This window comes from Carassius gibelio, chromosome A15 (assembly GCF_023724105.1).
Source record: "Carassius gibelio isolate Cgi1373 ecotype wild population from Czech Republic chromosome A15, carGib1.2-hapl.c, whole genome shotgun sequence".
Lineage (NCBI taxonomy): Eukaryota > Metazoa > Chordata > Actinopteri > Cypriniformes > Cyprinidae > Carassius > Carassius gibelio.
This window is the reverse complement of record NC_068385.1, coordinates 13,772,186-13,795,444: the sequence shown is the minus strand read 5'-3', so window position 1 is coordinate 13,795,444 and position 23,259 is coordinate 13,772,186. Positions and strand designations below refer to the sequence as shown.

The 23,259-nt window shown below is 37.5% G+C and overlaps 1 protein-coding gene across 10 annotated transcripts; it reads right to left on the bottom strand.

Moving 5' to 3' along the window:
* Positions 1-416: 416 nt before the first annotated feature.
* On the bottom strand, positions 417-22,695 carry LOC128029266 (ubiquitin carboxyl-terminal hydrolase 2). Of its 10 annotated transcripts, none has more exons than XM_052616930.1 (15): positions 22,530-22,695; positions 20,300-20,387; positions 19,276-19,320; positions 16,276-16,978; positions 7,228-7,278; positions 6,177-6,300; positions 5,974-6,085; positions 5,361-5,471; positions 5,197-5,261; positions 4,972-5,075; positions 4,793-4,873; positions 4,620-4,698; positions 4,307-4,414; positions 2,227-2,347; positions 417-1,552 (listed from the first exon to the last, which is right to left on the bottom strand). In XM_052616930.1, the coding sequence occupies exons 4-15, from the start codon at positions 16,930-16,932 to the stop codon at positions 1,477-1,479; spliced, it is 1,689 nt and encodes a 562-aa protein (XP_052472890.1). In that variant the 5' UTR covers positions 16,933-16,978; positions 19,276-19,320; positions 20,300-20,387; positions 22,530-22,695; the 3' UTR covers positions 417-1,476. The 10 variants fall into 10 exon arrangements, with proteins under 10 accessions (XP_052472890.1, XP_052472888.1, XP_052472887.1 ...); XM_052616928.1 differs by lacking the exon at positions 22,530-22,695 and adding an exon at positions 20,783-20,902; XM_052616927.1 differs by lacking the exon at positions 19,276-19,320.
* Between the last annotated feature and the right edge of the window lie 564 nt (positions 22,696-23,259).

The window sequence follows — 23,259 nt, the reverse complement described above, 5'->3', positions numbered from 1 at the left end:
TTCACAACATGGTACCTGTGGCTAAACTTCTTCAGGATCCCCTGCAAAGGTTCACCATTCTTTTGAACATGCTTTTCAATACTCCTGCCTCTTAACTCATCGCCCCAGAGTGTGTGACCACACTGTGTCCCTATGAACACCCAGATATTTCTCCATAGCATGTCCGTCCATAGCATGCAGAGACTCCAGCCCGGAGTGTCCACTACAGCAAGCCTCATGCCACCCACCCAGCCGAATTCTTTTTGGGGTCTCCCACTGAGCTCTTACCAGCATGTCTTCGACCCAGCAACACAAATCCCATCAGAGAACCACCCTTTGGATCGAGTAAAGACAGACAGGCCAATATATATGTATATATATAAACACACAGGGTGTCCTAAGTTTTGGTAACACAGTTAAAAAAATGGCAAACAAAACCGTTTTTATGTAATATTTAATAGCAAATAAACATTTTTCAAGCCTTATTATTTTATAATCTTTTCTTTCATATGCCGCTGGTCTTATGAATTGAAAAACAAAGTCAAAACACAAACTCATGAGAGGACTGTAACATGCGTATATATTTTCACTTTGCAACTGTGCGACTCGTATCACATTGTCTCCTGACCTGTAAGCATAAATAAATGCCATTTTCTTACCTCTGTTAAATTAGCTGACAACAGTAAGGGGTCATTTTCAGCACCACTGTATATAGTACATTCTCTATATTGCATCATATATAAAAATATATTTCTTTTGCAAAACATTCTTTCATATTGTTCAATGGCATGAGATCAAGAATCCACACACAGTCAGCATCAGCTCTCCTCCCGTCCTCGCATCCTTCCGACCACCTTTCCATTCACAGCATTTCAAAGATCAGTAGCAGCCACACTGAATAAAAGTAACGCCACACGCCGTTCTCTTACCACCACAGACTTTCACAACAAACGCCTGTGACTCCCTCAGGAAGTTGAGAAGGAAGTGGAGGAGAGAACAAAGCATGCACGGAAATGATGAGTGGAGGAAGGTGAATGGGATGAAAGTTGGTGGAAGAGGTAATGACAATAACAAAGTGTACTGTTGAACTCCTCAACAGCCCGCTAGGGGGCACCTCAAACCAGTTCATCATCAGGACATATACTTAAAAAACATGAAGAAGATCCAAAACAAAAATCAAGTGAAAAAGATTTTAATATTGAGGCATTCTTGATCAAGAGGAAGGCGCATTGTGATGAGAGTTTGGTTGCAAGTGCATAGACAGCCATCTGAGACGGAGCCACTTGGGTTAGTATCTGATGACGAACGCACACACAGAGGCAGAGGACCTCTTTAACACAGTGGAGTGTGAGAGGGCATTGTGTGCACTTCTCCCGGTGGCCAGCAGAGAGAGATGTTCATCCTGCATTACGGCCCAGAGTGAGCAGCATAGTGCGTAATGTGTCTTCAGCCCAAAGGCTTTGAGTCCTGCATTTTATCTCTGTCCACAGTCCGTCTTCAGAGTCCCGCTCGCTCATAGAACAACACATAGGCGTCACTACTGCGAACTTGGCTGGCGGACATTGGCGTGACTCTGGAAGAAGAAATCCACACTCATAATTTGTTGACAATCAAACCTGGGATTAAAAATCTATCTGTAAATATAGTTTAAACATTTCAAAAATGTAACATGAAAAAAAAAGAGGAATAAAAAAAAAATGAAAGAATCTGCATTTCTAGGGGCAAATAGTCAGGTGTTTACGAAGCTCAAGATGCTCTTTTGATCATTCTTAAATCATGTCAGAGAATACGAAGAAATACTGCTAACTTTCTATTCAACAAATTCAAATGTTGTTGCTTTTATTATAATTTGTAATAAATACTATTACATAGAATTAAAATGGTGAAATAATAACACCCAACTTGTTCAGCCAATTTAGTATAGAGTAGAGTGTGTGTGTGTGTGTGTGTGTTTGTGAGAGATTAGCAGTGTTGAAGATTGAGACTGAAGCATTTTTAAGGAAGCGTGGGTGGGAGGGAGGTGAAGGAGCATGAGTGAGGTAGGAGGTGGAGGAGGATAGCAATACAGGAAATTCACAGCAGCTAGCAGGTGGAGTGCAGCTCTGCTGACATGTTAACTGTCAGGATCACTTCCCTGAAAACTAATGTATGCTATGTACCCTTGGGAAATCTACTGGTACTCTATACAGTCATGCAAAAAAAAAAAAAAAAAGATAGAGAGGGAGGGGAAGTAAAGCAAATATCTACCTAGAGTCGTTATATGTGTACCATTCCCCATTTTTAGGATTGCAACAGTACGCTGTGTAGTGGCCTCCCATAGTTGTGCCTGAGTGATTGGACACTGCATACAAGTTATATACTGCACTACCTGAAACAGACAAACACATAGATAGTCAGGCTGGAACTAAATACAAGATATTGTAATTTATTGTGAAACCAAAATACCAATAATATCCCCTATTTTCTAACCAGGCCCAACGTACATCAGGACTCTTATTTTGAAAAAATATGTTTTATTACTTCAAGCTGGTCTTTCAAAAAGTTGAGGGAGATAAATATGGAGTTTTACAACATCACCACCCATTACAATGTAAACGCCATAAAGTAAACTTTTTCATAATTCATTAACAGTACATGACTAAGCAATCACTCGGTATAAATGCATGGTGTTATATGACTGTAAACTCTCCTGAAACTGTAAGCATGTAGAGCAATTATTCTCAACAATGACTGCGTCTCTATCCCCTAATTCAAAACCACCTAAAATTACATTAAAAACTTCTGCTGTACAATTGAATTTAATATATATATATTTTTATCTATTTCTAAAATTAAAACCATTATTTATTTAAAACAAAACACAGAGACCCTTTCTGCTACAGGATATGACATCACATTCTAGACCAGGGGTCTTCAACTAAAATTGCTTAAGGTCCAGTAATGAACCCTCCTCACCATCCAAGGTTCGGTTTTTGTCAGACTAGTGTATGTGCAGGATATCTGAGCTCACATTTTTATGACCTGCACAAATAAAATTAAAATGACAGTAAAAAGCATGATTTACAGTTCAGATTTGTGAACTATTTCACAAAAACAAAAAACCTTAACATTTCAGCCTTTAAACCATTTAAAAAAAAGAAACTGGAGTCGAAAGTATCAATTATTATATTTAAACAAATATTAACAATCATTACATTACTTTAAAAACAAACATATTTCCTTTACATTTTTACATTTTACATTTTTTATAATGCATTATTTTCTTGTTTATCCATCAGTTTACATTTACAACTCTGTGTGTTTCCTGCTTAAGAACATGGGTCGATTTTCACTTTGGTTCTGAACAAAAACAGCAAACATCTTATTGAATATGCACAGAAAATCAGTCTCTGCCAGCAGGTGGCGCTTTCGGAACAGCAGTAATATAACGGTCACCCCGGGAAAAGCGGTCACAGCTGACTTTGAAAAAAGTGCAGTTCTCATATTTATTTAATGAAAATCACAGCCGTTTGAATTTTTATCATCACATTAGCTGCATTGCGATTCTTGTCTTTCCATCCCCAAATTTAAGATCTGCTGAAATTAAAAGTTTCTTGTACCATTTAAGACTTTTTATAGCCTTAAATTTGAAACAACTAAATTTAATACTTTAAGAAATTCAACTTTCCATATTTTTGAGAATGCCATTGTTTTTGTATTTGCTGTCTTGGCGCCACTTTCTGCTCTCCTCACTGCACGCACAACCACACGTCTGAACGTACAATAGCAACAGTTAAAGGGATAGTTCAACTTCAGTTGCTGGTCCCCAATGACTATCAAGGTATGGGGAAAAAACACTATGCAAGTCAATGGGAACCAGCAACTGTAGGTGAACTATCCCTTTAACTTTAACCCTTGGCGCCGTAGGACCAAAACGCCTCCACTGAGCTGACCTTGATATAAATTTGATTTTATTAGAAAACAGCGCTTGGCATTTATTTCTTTCATTATGTCAAAATGTTTCGTGGTCCAGATTCGAACAGGAAAAATGTTAAAATCACTATGAAACTTAAGTAGTGACAGATCTTTTTTTCTGTACTGTGACATACTTGTTGATCGGATGAAGGTAGATTTGATTGTAAGAAAGGGGCAGTGTTTAAGTGGACTGAGTCTTGCTTTACCAGAGAGACATTTCACCAGAAGATCCAGTTATGGTATTTGAATTAAAAATCTAAGGTCAAACATTGTTTAAACAAAACATACACATGGATGAATCTTTCACAATAAGAGCTATTAGGTTTCATGCAGAGTACAGCTGCACATTCACTGTGGACTGCACTTTACTCACTGCTTCTGTCAGAGGCGAACTCCCTGAGGTCCAGGTCTTTCATTGGGAAGTTGACAAAAGTGGACAGTTTGCTGGTTCTGATGCGGGCTTCCGAGAAGCGCTTCAGATCTGAACAAGTCAAGCAGTTAAGGAGAAGAGACTTGGCACACAGCTGACCTTAGAGAGACCCGTCACTTCAGGCTTCAACCTAACCCATCAGCACATTCCTGCACACATAAACAGCCTCCCATTCGTAGCTGTGCTTACTGTCAACAAACGCACCAATCCCACAAGTGACATCAAGAGATTATTATACGGCATTAGAAAAGGATACGAAGAACTAGTATTTTAGGAAACTTCTGAACTGTGAATTTCTTTGTACATCGTCTTCTGGCTTTGCACCTGTAACATGTCTGGATGAAAGAAAACCAAGCAGAACAATTACATGTTTTGGTACATTTAAATTTCCACATGATTAAAATGCCAGGAATGAATTAAATGAATTACCGGCTTCTCGTCCCCATCCAGCACATCTTCTTTAGTAAACAACCGCATGCAGTCCATTAGGCTCACCTCTCCATAGCCCTTCTAGGCAGAGGAACACCATTAACACCCACTAATTTCTCCAAATGTCCAAAGTGTGCATTATAAAGCCTGCATGTACATGCATATGTCAATGAACTGACCTTGGCGATAGGCAAGGAAAGATCCCAGAAGGGATCGAACACAGTGGAACAATAGCCACATTCACTGCAGGTCAAAGAGCTCTTCAGCTGGCCTACAAACAGATCTGAGGACAGACAGAAGCACGACAGAATTATGCAACAACAAAATTACTTAAAACAAATTCAAAATAATACAAATAATAATAAAAATAATACTAAAATAACACAGGTGTAGTGTGTACTTACCAACGATTTTGCTGTCTTCTCTCTCTAAGTACTTAGCCCACATCTTTTTCCCTTTTTCCTCATCACTAAAGAAAAGTAACCAGACATATAAATCATGAAATCACACTCACAACATGCCATTTAAGGACGGCCCGCACTGAGGAAAATAAGGACACTACACTTACGGCAAGTGATCAAAGTCTTGCATGTTTCCCCGAGGCCGGACTGTGACCCTGTTCACTTCGTTGTGCAGGCCGTCCAGCAGGAAACGTAGAAACTCCTGAGCATCCTGTTGACTTGAGAGATAACATAAACATCTCAATACATAACATAACCACAGCCAGCTACTGATAATCAGGGAATTATATTTATGTATTGATCGATAACCTGAGTCGGAAAGAAAAGAACTGGAGGAAAAGATCCAATGCTGCTCTGTGATTTTGCTTTGGAACCTTCAGAAAACTTTAACTTGATTTTTTCTAAAAAACTGACTTTGCTGACTCTATCGACTTCAAACAGGTGTACAGTAGCATAGTATATTTTCATCCAGTTCCAATAATTCATATTTCATCATTCTGAAGGTCATTTAATGCAGAATGTGAACATAAAAATAATTAACTTTTGAAAATTAAATAAAATTTTATGCTCAATTAAATATTCAATTAAAACTACATGCTATTTAATATTTTCTGAATTTCAAATATGCGCTGTGAGTGGTGCAAGTCTGTGCGAAACCTGCTGCTATGATACTAGGATGGCCACTTTGAACAGAATAAAACTGTGTAGGCTGAGACTTACTTGTAACCCACAAATCTGGGTGCGTATCTCTGAATCTGTGTTTTGAACTCAGAGGGGCTGACAGCTTCACTGCTTGAAGAAGTCCACATTGTCTGGATCAGCTTGGCAAACTCTGAAGTCATGACAAAGAGAGGCTTTCAGTAAGGTTCGTAGTTTATCAGAGAGAAGCAGTGACCGCTGTGAAACCTGCCCAGCGCGCTCACCTTCCATGAGAGCAGTGTTTGTGCGGCTGTTGTTGTTGAGGTCTCTGCGGTGGGAGTTGTGAAGACAGTAGTCTCGCAGGCTCTGTGTGTTGCTAAGACACTGGAGGATGGAGTTCATAAAACACTGGCGAGGGAAAGAGACAAAGGAAGAGAAACATTTAGTTTATAAAATTTTATAAATTAATTTAATTCATTTAAATAAAAAGAATGTATAAATTACATGACATACTGATTATTTAATAAAATATACATTTTAATTTTCTAAGCCCCCAAATTAAATACTAAATAGACAAAACAGCAAAGAGCAGGATTAAATACAATTGTATTTTTTTACCAAATGTATTTAATCATTATAAATTTATTTAAAATGTATAAAAATGTATCTATAAAAAATGACACTGTGTGTATGCTTACTAAACAGAAATTAGAAAAGCAAAGGTAGAGAACAAGTGAAGCATTATAATCTAAAGTTTCATAGCAGCAGACTTGACGGAGATGTTTGAGAGTTTATTTTTGGACTATACACATACAGTTGCTTGGCAAGTTAAGTGAGTGCAAGAGTGAAGAGACATCATTGAAAAATTATTCTGCCAAATGGAAATAGACAGAGCAACGTGAAAGTGATATAAAAAACATTTGTGCTGCTTGCTGCTTAGTTGTGTCAGCCAGATTCTGTGAGATCTGACAGTTTTGATCTATTTCTAGCATACTGGATGTGCTGTATGCAGTCTATGTGTAATATATGACAAAAAATATGTGTGAATGAATACACTGGTCAACAGCGGAGACCTTACACACTTAACTGAAGGTATGTTGTATGATTTTTAATAGATTTGCCTGGTATGTGTGAATATGGGAATTACAGATATTACATTCTAGAGGACAAGTGTCATTACTGCATCATAAGCAGAACCACCACATCTCCCACTGTTGGAGAAACAGACAGACCAGTTTGAAAGTTTGAGCCAAAAATTGACATAAAAATCTTACTGAATACAAGTACACACTTCAACTATAAGAGCAACTAGTACATCCCATTAAAAACACTTACTGTATTTCCCAGATTACGAAGACCCACCAGGCCCTGGGCACTCTTTGAGTTCTGGAAAACAGAGAGGAGATGAAATGTTAGCACAGGTTATAGTCTAGCCTTTTCAATAGTAGCTCACACATATTTGATATTTTTGCCCTCATGCAAAACTGAATTTACTGCATTTTGAAATTCCAGCCATCATCATTAAATGTGACCGCACCTCAAGTTAAATCGTTCCAGGAAACGGAGATCTATGTTTTCATACAATCAGGTTTTTTTGGTAGAGGTGCTAGAGTGCTGAAGCAGACTGCTCAGTAATCTGACACTGTTGTTTTCTGTCACGCCAAAGCACGGGAGGAGAAACGTGATCCTCCTTGTGCTGGAACTCTGACGAACTTACCTGGAGCTGGCCAGGATGTTCACACTGAGCACATTTGTCCCGACCACCTCAGTAGCAAAGCAATCAATATTTGAGGAACATACAGTTCATGGCAGTATATATCATACCAGAAGTGTTTAACAAACTTATAAACTGGGTATTATCTCAATCCATGCTTCCATGGAAAATGCTTGCTGAACACCCATTTCATGGGAACAGGGCAGGCCACCAGTTTGTCCTACACTGCTGAGTAAAAAGCATCCATTGCATTTGGAAACAAAGATTAAGTGTTCAAGGTGAATGCATACCTTGACTCTAGGGGTCAAACTACTAAAAATCAAGTCAAGAAATTTGGTGTGATTCTGGAGACAGACCTTAGCTTCAGCAGTCATGTCAAAGAAAATAAAATAAATTAAAAATAAATTAAAAAAATCTAACAAAAATCACCTCAACAAAAATTGCAAGAATTAGATGTTTTGTATCCAGTCAATTCTTGGAGAAACTTGTCCATGCCTTTATCACCAGCAGGTGGACTATTCTAATGGTCTCCTCGCCAGGCCTTCCCAAAAAAAGATCATTAGACAGCTGCAGCTCATCCAGAATGCTGACTAAGAATTCTGACTAAAACCAGAAAATCTGAGCATATTACACCAGTCCTCAGGTCTATACACTGGCTACCAGTTACATTTAGGATTGATTTTAAAATACTTTTACTCATTTATAAATAATTCAGTGGCCTAAGACCTAAATATAATGCAGATAAGCTTGCTGAATATAAACCTAACAGAGCACTCAGATCATTAGGATCGAGTCAGAAATACCAAGGGTTCACACAAAATGGGGAGACCGCTTTCTGCTATTATGCTGTTCGCAGTTGGAATCACCTTCTAGATGAGATCAGATGTGCCAAAACATTAACCAAATTTAAATCTAGACTCAAAACTCATCTGTTTAGCTGTGCATTTATTGAATGAGCACTGTGCTATGTCCAAAATTTCCTATTTTTAACCGTTTTAAATTAATTTTAAATACATTTTTAAATCATTTTAAAAGTTTTTCAATTCCTTGTTTTAATGTTTTTAAATGATCATTGTATTTCCTTTTATGTAAAGCACTCTGAATTAAAACTGTTTATGAAATATGCTTTAAAAATAAACTTGCCTTGCCTAATATCAACGCTGCCAAAAATACCATCCTTTCACATGGGATGTCTGTTCATTGGCTGATTTGTCATCATCACGGCAACACTGATCCCGGCAGCCATCTCTGACAGCCAGGATTTTTACAGGCACTAAACCAAGACACCATTATAAAAATCTGCAAATACTAACATCATACTTCATACTGTATTAAAACTGAGAAATCAAAGTGAATGCCAGATTCAGAGGAAAACATGTCCTGCAAGTAGGTCTATTTTAGCTTCTTGTGATTCACTCTGAAGCAGATGTCCACTGCAGTGTGAAATGAGACAATGCTGTTGTTTCCAAAACAAGATTGTGGTTGTTTCTCAATATAGCGGTACATAACCAGCAGCTAATAACTTTCTAATAAGTATACAACATTCGCATCACTTGGTCTCAGGGTGAAAAGTGCCTTTGCAAACTCTGGAGAAACCTGTTAAAGGTTATGAACACCTGCCCAAATGATATGAGAGTCATATTGAGCATGATGAAAGTCCCTATTGAAATTACTCCAGCAAGGCAAAGCTCTCTGTGTGAAGAACTCAAATGCATACGTTTAACAGTTTTACGATTTTCATGTCTAACAAAGTACATAAAATAATGACTTGATATGGGTTTTTGCCATGTACGTTGTTGATACAGAAGGATTTTATGTGTCAAATCCTCCTCTACAATACTCTTTTTCCTCTAGTTTTCTGGTGGATGGAGAGTATGGAAGTGGGTCATAGTGTTCTGTTTGTCGTTTTCCCAATTACAGAGGTGAGGGAAGACTAATCCTGCTTTTATAACAGCTCGCTTTGAGAGGAAACTTTGGAGCAAATATCCAGATAAAACATCCAGACTGGTGGCCTTCAGTCATCAGTATACACTGACCAACATCAATACTAGTTAAAGAGCTGTGTTAGCTGGTTTAAACTGTGAGATGAACCCATCAGGTACTGTTTAGAGTTTATACCATGTGTTTATGTCAATTTTGTCTCTTTTCCTACACTCCCAGCTAAATAATTCCACACATCTTAGCTGTATGCTGGTTGACGTTTTCCTTGTAACTGTTTTAAAAAAAGACTACTGAACTCGGACATCGTTTGAAGAACTGAATTTCACATGAATACTCCGGCTCCTATGCCAATTTTTTTCCCACTATGGTTTCAGAGGAAAGAATCTGCATGACTTTAACAAGTGCTTGTGATATCGATGGGAGCACAGCATTCTGTCCCATGTACCAATGTATAAAACTAGCACAAAACACTTCATTTGGACTGTCCTGTTTCAGCAAACCAAGATAAAGGCACTACTGGTACTCCATGTCCTTCACAAGCACATTATACTTGTCACACCTCCAGCTCAAAAAGGAGTGACCAGGGGTAGTGACTCACGAAAAGTGCATGGAGAGAATCCGGTTTACACATTCTTAATATATGGTGCTGAGGTGCTAAATATATGGGTCATTTAATATGTAAGTGTCCTGATGAATTTCAAAGCACATTCTGTGACACTAAAACGAATCACGAGGTAGATAATGGAGGCTCAGCAGAAAAGCTGGCACACCAGGCCTTAGTCCTGACCCGGGTGGCACTGGGCGGGACTGAGAGCTCTGTCGGGTACAGGAGTGAGCTCTAATGGGATTTCTGCTCATTACGTAACAATGAACAGCCATTCTGGACTGCCTCATGCGTCATTCATCAGCTGCATGCAGGCTGCTGTTGATTTATGTTGCTCTGTTGGTTCACTTTAAAGAAATAATGAAGTATGCCGTTAAACCCAATGTAAGGTGCTCTCATCAAACCTAAACTTTTATAAAAGGATCAATTTATCCCAAAGTGGCACACTGGCACAGACATAATTTAGCAGTTGGTTTTTGGAATACTGCAAAAGAACTGAAACAGCAAATTAAAAAAAGATTAATTTTCATTACATAAGCAGTGATCTTTCAGAATACTGATCCCTTATAAAGACATAGGCTGATGATACACAGGGCAAATTTTTGTGCAATGTTACTGAGCAACTTTGGCTAATGTTGCCATTAATGGGCAACCAGATGATACACAGGGCCCACGACTGATCTTAAGTATCCAGATTGAAATTGGTTACCCATTCTCAATGAGAAAGTGCCCAAGCAACATTGCTCAAAAAAAGGTGCTTGGCAAAACTGCTCAAAAGGTTGCCTTGTGTATCATCAGTCTTAAGAAAGAACTTCCTTATACCGGTAAGTGTAAAATTAACATCACAGCATGAACTACTTTTTAAAGATTATTCACTGGGCCTCAATAATCCCATTCATGCTTTAAAATGTATCCCTTGAAATTAGCTACCATTTTACGGTACTAGCACTTATTTTTATTGCTACTAATCCAATGTTTTCACTAGTTTTTTAGACACTAATACTTCCTCCAATAGTAACTATGAATGTATTCAATTAGTCTGTAGTATTTGTTTATTGCATACTAGTACTTGCTTTGCTACTGTTTGATATCCCATTAGTCTTAAGTAGCTATTACATTGGTACTAGTAATATCTGTGGTTTAGGTATAAACAATTATGACTAGTATGTATTCTAATAGTTATTGGTTATCTATTTCTGAGTTATCGAATTCACTTTTACAAATATTAATAAAATGGACTAAGAATAGAATAGAAGCTATTCAAACTAGAATGAAACAGACGAATAAATAGAATATCTGCAAGAAGTGGATAGTTATAATACGAACTACAAACACAGAGTATGGCAAAATAAATGTGATTATTATTATTTTTATATAATAATATAATTGTTACTTGTATGTAATAAACAAGCAGTAGTGAAAATAGTAAAACAATAAAAACAGATACTAGTGGATTTAATGAATAAATGTTCAAATGAATCGTCGTAATAGGCTTATGAAGCGTATTCATACCTTGGCATGATTAATCAGAAGTCCAACGAATGTGGAGACCAGCATGGAGCCGGACACAGAGTTTTTCCTCCTCATGTCCTGTTTTAGAAGAGGGAACGCAGTCGCAGGTGGCTCCTCTGGTATTGTAACTGTATGTGAATGTCGCATGCTGGGCATAATCAATAAAATCCTTCTGTGGTGTATAAACACCAACTTTAAGAAACCGACACTATGGATGTTCTCTCATCGAATATTCCAGGATCCTTCAGGCAAACGTCTTGATCAGGAAACGATCTCTACAGCGGTGCTAGACAGCACTGGGTCGAATAAAAAAATACAAAAATCGCGCGCTGACCGACTCACAACCAAAGCACTTTTCACCAAACAATATACGAAGGAAGTTGCTCGCAAACGCAAAGAGAAATTCTCTCACCCGTCAAAGTAGACGAGCTCTCAAAGAAAATTGACGGCAGCAAACCGAAGCTGACAGAAAGGCAGCAGCACGCGGACCCATGTCTTTTCACTACTGACAGTCCCGCCCACAAGAACACTGCCACTGCCGCGCGCATCCGACGTCACCGAGGCCAGTGGGTTAAAAACCCGCTACAGTGACAGAGATTTATTTTACTATAATCGTGTGGCCTTCAAGGACTTATTACTCATTTTAAATTGACCACTTTCAAACAAACTTTAACAACTCTAATGGAACACCCTAAATCAGTTTCAACTTTCCTTTCATCTAAAATACACTGCAAAGTGTTGGTTGGCCTCTGAGTTTCCAGCCCAACCCTTTAAATGAAAGCTAAGAGGTCTTTAAAAAGTTAATATTCTTTTCACATAAACATATAAAATCAGTATTTCAAATGTCTGTTCTGTCCAACACACAGATGCTAACACACAGAAGTAGCGTCCGCCTGAGGAAGTAACCATAGCAACAGTGGAAGGTCCTGGAACACTTGACATCAGTATCACTGATAAAATATAAATAGGCCTTCTGTCATTATTTATTATCAGTAATATTCCTGATAGCAATATTTATGATCTTTAATTATAGATTAAATTTGGCACAAGATGAACCTCAACACTTACTTAAAACTTTCATCTTTACCAACAAGGTATAGTCGTACTTACATTTTGATTATATTGTTGGAAAATGTTAACTATATTATCAAATATAGCAGACTCAGCTGCAAGATTGTTTTTATCATTGCAAACTACATTATCACCTAGCTCTAATTTGCTAAATGTGACTACAAATTATTGAAATATTAAGGTATTATAAAGATTGACATTATACTTTTATAATGTGTATTGTTAAAAAGTGCAAAAAAAAAAAACACATTTGACTTGACTTACAGCTACAGTTCTTTGAGAGGAGAAAAACTTGTAATCAGATGGAAAATAGAACAACTGTCAACAGTGGTAAAATCAACAAAAAGTGGGACAACATGTCTAGTTTTTTGTCCTGAGCTCCATGTTCAACTCAGCTCAGCGTTCTCCCTCACTACAGTATTAGAGAGAAGCATTAAACTTTGCCTGTAAAAGTGACAGAGAAATTAGAACAGGGTATGAAACACACTTAACCCCACCAGACTGAGGCCGTTATGCTCTTATGAGATGGTAGGTCAAATGTCATCAGCTGCAACCCAGTTCTGGATATACTGGAAACACGTTATGTAGCATTTAAGTTACCTTAATGAGAGCAAAGTCACTTTTGAAGGACACAGTCCTGTATACTTTAGTCAAGGCAGACACGACATTGCATTTCAAGCAACTGAAAACAATGTTGAGAAAGATAGACTACAATACAAAAAAATCTATTTTCACGATGCAGAAAAGTTTTTCTTTCTGACTACGTCTTATTCATATCATATTTCACCAAAGTTGATTTAACTGTAAAGAAAGAAAACGACAGAATGGTGACCATGTTGATCCATGTTTATATAAAAAATAGGAAGTTGGGTGACCGGTTATTGAAATGACATTTCAGAGAATGAGAAGAATCACTCTGCCCCTTTCAGTTTTATGACTAAGATCAGTCTATGTACACAACAAACAGCAAATAAAAAAACACTTCCTCGACATGCTACGGAACACAACAAGGGTGAGAAGCTGAAGGAAACAGGATGGATTAATGCGTTTCTTGAAATGTGTAATTAGACACTTTGAATGAGTGCCAGAGATCCATCTTAGCTTTCAGCCAAACAAATTGATGTGCACCTGAACACCACTATAGGTGAATTTCATACAAAATGCAAGTGCTGAAATGTTTGAAGGCCCTTTAAAAATGCAGGTGACCTGTTCTAAAATGCTATGTAGACAGCAGCACAAATTTTGGATGCTCTAATAATAAATAAGTATGTGACAAGTGAGAAATTTAACACTGCAAATAACTTTAAACACAGGAAAACACCAGAGGGACACTTTGTACTCAGAAGATTTTAGTCTTCACTGGGTTTCCTCTTTAAGGACCTCATGTGAAGAGAATAAGAAGTCCTGAGCTCTCAGCGGTTTCTGAGATACACTGCCAACAGCTAAGTGCCAAAAAGTGGCCAAAATAGGAGGCGGATGTATCCAGTAGATCTGAGGCGAGCCTCATCAAAACAGACGTGAAACATTTTCAAAGGTTTTTGAAAAAGATTGTATTTAGGTTAATGTTCTGGATAGGTTACATAAAAAATCTTGGCTCAATGAGTACTAGAAGTAGTAGAAAACGTGACAGGAATTGTTTACTCCTGGACTATGGAAGTACAAAGTCCCTCTGTTTGAGACAGACTGGCATCATTAATAAAACTGCTGAATGGAAAGAGTAAGACTGTGGCAGGGAAACAGTGTTAATGATGGCCCAGCCATGCAAAGATCTCAGTAACACTAACCTACCATCGGATGGGAAACCACAATAGTTTAATGGTAGTCAGAGACGGGGCCAACTGTATCAAATTAAATTCCTCAATTAGAACAGATTTTTTTTGAGGTAGTAGAAAATAACTATAATTTACATTTGAATGCACGCAGAACTACAGTGAATTAAAATTCCGAGAAATTCCAAGAAAAAAAAAAAAAACTTTTTAAATGTTTTCTGAATGCCTTTTTTGTTGTTGTTGTTGTTAGAAAAAACTACAAAATATTTGTATTTGAGTAAAAACTCCACTTCCTGTCATTCTCATTAACTGACTAATAAACTGAAAAAGAACCAACTGTTAAATCTAAGATCTGAAAAAGCAAAACAGAGTTTACACTAATGTTCGCTATAGCACCCCTTGTGGTAACACTGTGAATGCACCTATTTAAAATGGACTCCTTTCCTATATTTTATAATTCACAGCAGCAAAAAAAAATAAAAAAATAAATAAAAATACTCTGCTTCATTACAACAGTAATAAAACTCCAATCTGGAAATCTTGAACCCTTTAGGGTAGCGCTGAAAGAATTATAGTGCATATCTTATTCTTGCATTCATCCACAGTAGCCTGGTTTAGCACAGCATGAATGGCCTTGGTATATGGAGCATTAGTGTGATAAATAAAATGAGTTGACAAAAGCACTCAGACTTGCACTCATTGAGCTGATTAGTTTCTGAAATTCTCAGGTGTAAACTAATGTAGTCTAGACTAATCATTTTAAAGTCAGACAGACCTTACTGCTCAGCGCTGCTCATTTAGCTTGGGCTCCCTAAATAGATTAATTAATAACATAAACAGCGATTAATTTAAAAGAATAGCCACAGACTGTATTCCACAGAGGGTTTTTTTTTCTTCTTTGCCTAAAACATATTATTCTGAAGTTTTATAAGATCTATTATCATAGATCAAAGAGATTTTACAAATTACAGCTGAGATTTTTTCACTCTACATTATTTCTGCATTCTGCAGGACTTGGGGGGAAAACCTAATTAAGATACAAACTGTTAGTGCGATAAAAAAGCTCCAGGTTTGCTGTGCTTGTTTATGGGGTTTCAAAATGTTGTGATTATATTTCAGTAAGACAGTAATGATAATAATTATTATTAGTAGTAGTAGTATTACTAAATAAAAATATTAAACAAAATTAAATAATGTAATATTTCACTGTACAAATCTTAAGTAAATATAACGATGATGATGATAATTTTATTTGTTTTATTTAACTGTAAAAATCAATAATAACTCTTACTTCTGTCTTTATTCATTCTCAAACGTTACATTTTCAGGCTTTTATTTTGGGGAAACTGCAGTATACCAACAAGGCCATGTTTCACAGTTTAATTAATTACAGAAATTTTTCAGTAACTAGTATGAAATAATTTTTGGTTTGACTGTACATTGCGGTTACTGATAATTACACAAAGCCATATGTCCCTATCTAGTTGTAGGGTTTTTATGTTAGCATGCTATATATGTAACCAAATCAGTAATTTTATCTGCAACTGCCTAAGATGAGTTCACTTATAATCACAAGAGACACTTGAAACAGTTGAATATTTCACATTCCTTACACCTCTTTGGACAAACTCTCTGAGCCGAAGGGCTCTTGTGTGACACTTGAGAAAGGAGAGCGATGCAAATATGAGGATTGGTGAAAAACAAACTTAGCAGAAGTGTGTTATGTAAATATATATGTGTGCTGTCCTACGAGAAATCATGAATGGTCTTACCACAGACTCTCTGACTGGTGAGGTGGAGCGACAGCTGGAGGAGAATCGGCTGCTGTTGCTCTTCAGACTGCTGCTTCCAAGACTGTCCGGTGTGGAGCTCCGTGAGAAGCCATAGCTGGAGCGTAGCTGGCCGTAAGTGTCAGAAACGTCAGTGCCACGGCTCTGGTAGGACTTCTTCAGGCCACTGCCGCTGGATGTATCGCTCAGGCCCAGAGCTGATAGACTGTGCGTCAAATCACTCTGACTCACTGATTTCCTGCGACTGAGGGAGATGCTGGAGGACACAGATGAGGTGGAGAGGTAGCTGGTGGGGGCCGGAGAGTAGCTGTAGCTGCTGTATCCCGAGCCTCCATTGAGGCCCGAGCCGTAGCCCTTTGCCGGTGTGCGGCTCAGGCTCTCGCTGCGCCGGCCACCCAGCAAATCAGTGCGAGGGATAGGCCGACCCCGGTCCAGCTCGGACGAAGAGCTGTAGTTGCTTGAGCGGCTGGCGCTTGAGCTCAGGTAGCTTGAGGAATAGCCTGAGGAGGAGCTCTTATAGGGCAGCTTTTCCCGATCATAGGAGCCCAGCGATGGAGTCAGGGAGGAGCCATATGAGCTGTAGTGACTGGTATAAGAAGAGCCAGTATAGCGCTTCGCCGTAGAGGAGACACGAGACATGCTGGGAGCTCAGCTGGGCGTGAGGCGATTTCAGGCTGCATGGAATCTGTGAATGAAAGGAGAAAAAGTGCCATTTAGTGATATTACAATTCTGGCCAATACAGATAAACCAGTAATTATTTTCTATTTAAAGTTGGCATGAAATGAAAATCTGTTTAGTGTATGTAATCTGTTTAGTGTATGTTGTTGATCTCACTGTGAACAATTCGCCCATGCATGCTTCATTTTGTACTTTTTTTGACCTTGTAGTTTTCAATCAAAATGTCATAACTGGATCTTCCAGTGAAATGACAGACTTCACTGGTGACATTTGATTGACTTCTCCAAATATTTAATCCACTTAAATTTTACAAATGACTGCAAACTTGCCTACATACAACAACCAGTAGATTGAACCAAGTCCCGCCTAAAAAAATGTTTCATTTTATTTTTGATAATCAATTTTACTCTGATATGTCACAATACATTAAATATCTGTTAAATATCAGATATAAAAATTCTACACAATTGTGTCTAGATTAATAAAACGGAAACACAAATTAACTCTTAATTGTTTTGAATACTAAACTAAAATAAATGAATATTGTGCATTCATAGCTGCTATGTATAAATATAAATTATTTTTATGTGCATTCTATGTGAAAGTGAGAAAAAAACTTTGTCAAAGTGACCCCAACTGATGAAATGAATAAGATTAATCATTTTAGGTCATATCTACCAACATTTCAAAACACCTCAAAATCCCACACACTCAGGTCAGCGGTTTCATTAAGTGTGTATCTCAGCCATAGGGAAAGAAATTCCCTCTTCAGTTGGGCAATTCCAGTCAAAAAGTTTAGGGCATAAACACCGGTTATGAATTTTAAGGTCTGTTGTGTTTCGTGCATGTGACTCTTGTCCGAACACAGCACACACACTGCAAAGGCGCATATTACGCAACCTACGGGGGCTTCGCTGCAAGCACGGGACTCTGAATGAAGAACACACTGAACAAAATGAGTGCCATTGTTTTAAGAGAGGCCTGGATTGGTGATACAGCCCGAGCGCAGCACTGAGGACCCCGCTGTTTGAATGACACAACAGAGACCCAGATCCTGGCCATGTGTTTACGTGGCACAGTTTGTTTTTTTGGAGAGACGGGCTCTTGTTCACAAGGCAGTGCAGCATCTGAATAAATAAAAGTATCTGGTGTTGTTGATCCGTGCTGAGTTCAGTGTGATGGCTCTTATTTCTTTAATCTGTCTCTCTGTGCACTCTCTCTCTTTCTCCCTCTCTTAGTGCAGCATTCACAGATGCATCAATATTTCAACACGTAGATCTAGGGTAGGCAGCACATTGGAGGCAGTCCAAAGAACATGGCAGACCAACACTAACATGCTTTCACCAGATGAGAACTCTTAACTGCTTTCACACGGTGTTCACTCTCTTTGCCCACAAGCCAAAATAACCCTACCATATGGCATTACGAAAGATCCTTAATATTCAAACTGCTGTATTACCAATAAATAAATAAATAAAAAGTTTAAAAAAAGCGGTAGTAGAAGACATTTAGTTTGTGTTGAACTTCATTAACAGATGAGGGGGAAACTGATTACAGGGGTTAAAGGTGCTGTATGTAGGAATGGCACCGAGTGGTTGAACTAGGTATTGCAGTCCAAATTTAAAATATTGGAGAGGGTTTTTTTTCACCTGGCCCCTCCTCCTCAGACTTGACACAGGTTTCCAGACTGAAGACACCAACAGGAATGAGCGCACTTGACGATGAATGAAATGAAATGATGAATGAATGTGTTTTCCGCCAACTGGCAACCCGGGGTCTCAAAATACAATTGGGTAAACTGGCAGTGGGCATGTTCCACAAACCAACACAGAGACCGATATTCTGGCCCAGTACGCACAAAATTGTACGTCATTCAATAAATATAAAAACACTTCATCTATTTAGCCAAATCATAGAAGCAGGCTCTGTTGTCTATAGTCATCTTCTGTGAAAAATATAATTTACTACTAATAAAGAAACTTCTATTTTTAGTAGAATGAGACTGGAGTTTTGACTTTGTGTGTGTGTGTCTGTGTTTTCTTAAATTTTAGTATTACAATACTAACATTTCTCAAAGGCAGCATGATCGAGCGTGAAGGAAGTCAATAGGGCTTAAGTCAGTGGTCCGGGTCTAAGCTGTGGCATGTGACAGGTGTGGACTTATCAAAGCAGACGTGGTTCAGCCCTGTGATGCCTGGCAGACATCCACACTTGCATTAATGCTGATAGACGTGCTGTCATTACGTGCACACCACCACATTCGTGCTACTTAACATTCACATTTAACACGTCAGTTCACCTACTTTTAGCTCTTCAGCATCTGGAAAGCTATGAAAGCCCGTTTTCACCTTAGAGTAAAAAAAAATGAAAAGATAATTGTAACTTTTTTTTCTAACAGTTGTGACTTAATGTCTTACAATGTGACTTTAAATGTAAATGTTAGCCTCACAGTTACATTTTGACTTTTACTCTGGTGCAAAGATATTCCTCCATAGAAAGCAAGCTGCACTAAGAATTGCAAAAAAGCATCAAAATGTCAAAAAATATACTGAACACTGTTTTGCAGTGATATGTGCTGTATAACTTTAAATATCAGAACGGGTCTCCAGGAAGCCACCGTGATATTGCACCTAAATACCGTACTGTCCTAAAAGAATCTGAAACTTGTGCAGGTGTTTGTGTAAGCAACACAAACAATATGCTGTAGACTTGAGGCAAAGTCTTGGGTACAGCTATATTTACCCTGAAATGTGAGCAGATAAGAGCTCAGTAGCCAAACTGAGGCCTCAGCCCCCCTTCTGTGACCAAAAGCAATCTGGCAAGACTCTCAACAATACTCAGGCCTACCAAACCAAACACAAAATCTACCTTTTATAACCGCAGACAGCTATGTTATGCGAATCACACTTGCACTGGTCTGGCATGAATTTGCAAAGCTTATTTATTCTGGAAAAACCACATCAGAGCAAATTTTAAAGGTTGCAGGTCATTCCAGGTTTTTAAATCATTTACAGTGAGCGTAGACAACCTTAATAAGGAATGTTGAACACTGATTTTGTAACAGACTGACATTAGGGCCACTGTTTATGAAAAGGAGACAATGAATTGAAAACATGGGAATTAACATGAGCAACTAAAATTGCAAATCTTTGGAGCTTTTTTTTTTTTTAATATGAATCCAATAACTTGCAGTGGATTAACACACCATAATAATCTCCAGAGGCAAACTGCAACCCTGTATGTTTGTAAGTGCCACGGCTCTTTCTTTCTCGATATCATGTGTGCAAAGTGCACTAGCAGGTGGGTGTTAGGTTCAGGGGTACCTACTGTAAGTAGAGCCGTTCTCGGTTCTAGTGGACGGAAAAACAGAGATGCTGGTTCATTATACCTCACATACACCGTTCACTGCTCAAACCTAAAAAGACAACAAGAAGGGGGGTTAGGGGAATATTTGGTGAAGGCAGAATTTATATAATATAGCTTAATTAAAAAAATTATTATTTTAAAAATGATCATGAAAAATAAAATCAGATATGACAGCACATGCCTAGGTTAATAAAGAGGTATATGAGAGCATCTTTTAAAACTACGCTTACAAATGATCAGTATTCCTACGTGCATCAGTTTAAATGTCAGACTTCCATTACAATCCAGGTCCTGGTTACGCTGAATGGCTAACAATAGTGAACATAACAACTGATGACTTTGAGAATGTCACGCGCTCTCCCACACAGACCTCACAGCATTGGAAAGCAGTCAAAACAGCTTTAAGTTAAAGAAAAGAGCGAGTCATTTGGAGAAGAGTCTCACCAGTAGCATTTTCCATGGACAGCGTGTTGCTTTGGAGGCTGTAGCTCCAGAGTGAGAAAACCAGGGAAGGATTGCATGAGCAGAGTGATCCAGAATGCTAGAGATCTTATTACTGGGCTGGTAAATATAGCAATTGCCTATGACCTCCCTGGGTCATTCAACACTGCTGCATTCCAATTTGTACTTAAAGGAATCGCATTAAGAGTTTTATGGGCAGGACTGGTTTTACAATATGATTATAAATAATTATGTACAGTTAAAATGTATTTATATAAATACATTAAATATTTCGATTTTTTATTTATTGATAGAGTTATTTTTGTTTTGTTTTTAATATTTTTAATTAAAATTCTTTAAAATAATACTTCAATAATTTTTAACAAATGTACTTCTATATTTATATAATTAACTAAATTTTATATAAAATGTTTTATATTTATGTAGTAGTTGTACTAACATTTTGTAACAGACTTGCATTAGGGCCACATAAATAAATAAATAAATAAATAAATATAAATACAATAAAAATTGTACATGCAATATATTTAATAATTAAAATATTAAATTAAGAAGCTGCTTCTTAAAATATATTAATACTTCAATTAGGTACAGCAATGTAATATAAAAAAAATTACGGCTAGTTTAGCTGGCCTTAATATCCAAACAATAGAGGAACAGATATATATTATAACTACATGGCAATGGTAAATAAGCCAGTCAGGATAAATATGGGAGGGTAACAGTTAAGTTATTATCAGACAGTTTAATAATTCAGTAATTATGGGAGATTGTAACTTACATAAGTAACCATCCACACCCACATGACTTACTTTAATACTATTAAAACAAACAGATAGGTTTGATAACTTATGTAACAAAATTATGCAGACTACTTGTAAGTTTTGAGAAAAAAAATACCTCTGAGAATGTGGCTTTGAACAAGTCTGACATTAATTTAATAAGGGAGACAGGGGGTTGTAAGGATTGTAATGCCATCTGTTTAACCTCCATATATGTGTAAAATATTACCTATAATTATAAGACCTATAATCTCATACTGTAATTGTGGCAAATGCCAGAATATTTACCGTTCCATTTTGTTTGACTTTGTTCAAATTATTACACGTCAATGTTTTTGTTACTGCTAACTCATCTTGAAGGTGGGGTAAAGTTGTAACAACACAACGTGACACTAATAGACACATTTTCTGAATAAAGTAGTACATTTATAAACTACTTTAATCAGAAGTAGACAAATAATGGAAAACCAAGGTTTAAGATAAAAAAGCGGGGTAACAAAATGTTACACACTGCCCAGTCCCCCGTACGTCAGAATCGTGTCACGTGATTAGGAGCGCGCTGATGGATGCAGTATCGTACAGCACTACATCACTAAACTTCACCAAGTGATAAGCAAAGCATAACCCGAACACTTTGTATGAATGTCAAGTTTATATTAGTATCATCTTGAAAAAAGAGAGACTGTATCAGACTTACATACAATTACACGATACTTTACAGTAATTTAAAACAAAAAGGCTTTGTATTCATATGACTGTTACATTCAATCTGAAGGACTGGGTCTGAAGAATTAAATACCTAACACGCGATTTACCGCTGCAGAACAATGTAATTTCATACATTTGAACAAGACCACTCGTCGGTCCATGTTATGTAATTTGTGAAACATCTGGAAGTTTCCAAATCGTGATAAAATGTGCAGCGCGAGCATTCATGGCATACTCACCGTAGTGAGCGAGACCATCCCATAGGGTCCATCCTCCGCTCCTTCCGGGAAGAGCCCACCGCGAGCGAGACCTCCACCCCAGACACTTTGGACTCTTTGCAGCCGATACACGATAGTTCTCTGGTGCTCTTCAAGACAGTATAAATAACAACTGAGTCATTTTTGGTTGTTTCTGTATATTCCAATTCCAAGCTCTTGACTTCCAAAAAAAAAAAAAAAAACGGTCGGCTCACTTTAACAGTGACGTCGGCGAGTTTCTTTCATTTAATTGGTTAATCCTGCTCTCGAACGTCATCACAATGCCACCGCCCACAATGTCACCCTGGCGACGGGAATAAACACTTTTGAGATTAATAGCAGCTATTGATGCGATTTAAAGAGATGGTTTATATTAACAAACAAATATATAAATAAAATAAAATATTAAATACAAATAAATACACATTTTGTAGAATTTACCCTCATGTACCAAACCTGTATAACGTTCTTTTTCGAGCAGAGAAAAAAGGTAATGTTAGGCAGTATGATATATGGTAATGAACATAAATAAATATTTTCAAAACAATGCTAAACAGAAATACCCTCAACAAAGTGTGGCTCTAAAAATGTTGGGAAAATAAATAAGCAAAACTATTAACCGTTTTAATAAATTGAAATACATCTGAAATAAAATACTATATAATTTTATGAATTTATATCTTAAATTATATATAAATTATATGATATGAAT